This window comes from Ruditapes philippinarum, unplaced genomic scaffold (assembly GCF_026571515.1).
Source record: "Ruditapes philippinarum isolate M1 unplaced genomic scaffold, ASM2657151v2 ctg10573_1_1_1_1, whole genome shotgun sequence".
NCBI classification, from domain to species: Eukaryota; Metazoa; Mollusca; class Bivalvia; order Venerida; family Veneridae; genus Ruditapes; species Ruditapes philippinarum.
Genome location: NW_026860403.1, coordinates 25,869 through 28,385, shown reverse-complemented (window position 1 = coordinate 28,385; position 2,517 = coordinate 25,869). Strand labels below are relative to the sequence as shown.

General features: G+C 35.9%; 1 protein-coding gene across 1 annotated transcript; it reads right to left on the bottom strand.

The window, feature by feature from the left end:
* Positions 1 to 362: 362 nt before the first annotated feature.
* On the bottom strand, positions 363 to 1,735 carry LOC132759931 (uncharacterized). The gene is made up of 3 exons (XM_060751807.1): positions 1,675 to 1,735; positions 1,280 to 1,438; positions 363 to 1,048 (listed from the first exon to the last, which is right to left on the bottom strand). The coding sequence occupies exons 1-3, from the start codon at positions 1,712 to 1,714 to the stop codon at positions 519 to 521; spliced, it is 729 nt and encodes a 242-aa protein (XP_060607790.1). The 5' UTR covers positions 1,715 to 1,735; the 3' UTR covers positions 363 to 518.
* Positions 1,736 to 2,517: the final 782 nt, after the last annotated feature.

Genomic DNA, 2,517 nt, shown 5'->3' with positions numbered 1-2,517 from the left:
AGGTACTGTTGCCGAGACGGTTTCTGTTACGTTCAGCATCATGCCATCCAATAATAATCCAGTAGGGTCTAAAGTGGATTCAATAATTATCTCTAATATGGCCAGTTCGAAATTTTCCGGGACGTAAAAGTCATATGTCGAAACATAGCGGTCAATTGACAAGATTTGCATCATAGACGATTCTCGGATAGGATCTTCTTCATAATCATCCCCTTACTGGATAACGTGATATCTTTCCGTTGATATTACTGATGATGCGACATTTGAATAGTTTTTAATAAAGGTGTTACCACGGGACAATCCTACAAGGCTCTCAATCACATAACCATTCTCATCATAAATGGTTACATCTGTTTGGTCGAAATGGTTAGAAATTCTCACGTATGAAGTTAGGAACGGCTTCATGTATCCTATAACGTGAATGCAGCCGAAAGAAGATACCGGAGGAATTCGTTCTGACATGAGGTCGCAACGGCCACCATCAGCTACAAAACATTCATGGCCTGACTTTACAGCAATCAGTTCGTTTGACGTGACAATGGTGCCTGAAAATTCGGTACCTTTTTTCTGAAAGCTTTCACTGCTTCTAATGAAATAGTTTCTTGAGAACCGTTAGAATATTCAATTTGTACAGATGTACCATCTTGTAAGGATTCTATAAGAAACTGCTCAAATCTGTCTGGTCTGGTGTTTCCTGGTCGGCCGCTTGGTAATATGTATTCTTTTCCTAACTCTTCGTCCGGTAAGATGCGTCCCCCATCCGCAGAAACGTTCTTATAATTTAGCCAGTAAACAGTTACTGGGCTATCTAATTTTATGTAAACGGTCTTATTTGAAGGGACTCCATCCGATTGCACTTGAAAGGTGGGAGGAAATTCGATTACTTTTGAATTTATAACCTCATGTGGTTCATCAAGTATCGATAAAGATGGCACGGTAATGTTAACGTTTGCATACGAACTCAAAACATACAAATATTGGGAGCCATAGTCAGTGTTTAATAAGAACTCATAACCTGTATGAAATGAAGTTCCTGTACGTCCTGCTTCTGAAATAATTATGTAAATTTATGTAAATATAAATATACTTGTATAGTGTGGATAAGTTTTTTTTGTTTTAGTATATCTCCATTGTTTCTCTTTACTGCTGCTACCTCGATCTTATACCAATTATATACATTGTTTAATAAAAACAATCAGTTCTACTCTTTTAGACACCATTTTATCTTTTATTCAAGTTTACTTATTTATTAACGAATTAAAAGATAACATTAACTCACGTGATTGATTTAGTTCGTAACGTTGATCTACTTCAGTGAAACACTCTCCACATGTGCATACCCTGTCCTGACACCGACAACGAGTACCATCACATGGAAACATTGGATCCGTATCCCAGCAGTCGGAATTTCTTGTGCACCTACTTCCAATATTTGTTGCTAAAGAAAATATAATGCTTAAGTTGTAAAGTGCCTTTAGGTTTATAATACCAGCATAATGTAACAGATATTTATCATTTTTACTATCAATTTCACCGGGCTGTTTTAAGTTAAATATCAATCAAGAGAAAACTCTAAAATAGATAATAACATTTGTTGTATGTATTTTCTTCCATAATTTATTACTAGATAGTAAACTTCTTGAATTATATAAGTAAGAAAACATAATTTCTTACCCGGTAAACATTTTTTGGGTATTTCACAAGCACGGATCATTCGGCATAACTGATCAGAGTCGCAATCCTATTATCATAACATTTTAAATAAAGTATTGAATACATTTCAGTTAACCACAATAGAAATTTAAAGTTGTTGACCAATGCCCCTCATATAATTACAGTGTGAATAGATACATGTACATCAAAGAGTTCTAGTAAATGAGAGCTGCGCCATTGACAAAACAACCAAAAACCCCAAAGAAAGAGAATACGGAAGCGGGACAGCATTTGATCCTGAATCAGACTGGTCTGATTCCATGCTGGTCGCAACGCACTAGTTTGTCATGGCGCGGCCTCAATATATGTTTTATCACGATTGATTCACAGCAATACTTATTTTTTTAAACATTTTAAACTAACAAGCAAAATAGTCAACCGATCGCCATATCAATCAAATTACCTCAAAACAATTTAGATAAAATTCAATAATTAACTACAGCATTCGTTTGGTTTTTTGCTGACCTGTTAAATCGACGACCAGCCAAAACCCGCAAGTAAAATCTGAAATAAATTTCTCCTTTATTAATGGCAGATCGCTTTCAGTTTCATGAAAAATAATTTAGTTTAAACTGTTTAACCACATTGCATGTTACACATATGTCTTGTATCATAGTTCGGGGACCTTTCTAGAGTTAAATCGTATACATATGTACACGCACAGTGCGTTAACTGGAGTGCAGGTATTAGTTATCCGCACTCCAGAGCATGCCCGTTGATTGGCTCATTTTTGCTGGGGTTTACTTATTGTGACGGAAGGGAAAGAGAAAGCGACAGAAATATCATATTCAGATGCTCGTTCAT

What these genes read in the sequence shown, in the direction of transcription:
- LOC132759931 (XM_060751807.1), bottom strand. Translation starts at nt 1,714, where the DNA reads ATGATCCGTGCTTGTGAAATACCCAAAAAATGTTTACCGG. An exon ending in ACCCAAAAAATGTTTACCGG is followed by an intron (nt 1,439 to 1,674) that starts GTAAGAAATTAT and finishes TATTTTCTTTAG; the next exon opens with CAACAAATATTGGAAGTAGG. An exon ending in TTACGAACTAAATCAATCAC is followed by an intron (nt 1,049 to 1,279) that starts GTGAGTTAATGT and finishes TAATTATTTCAG; the next exon opens with AAGCAGGACGTACAGGAACT.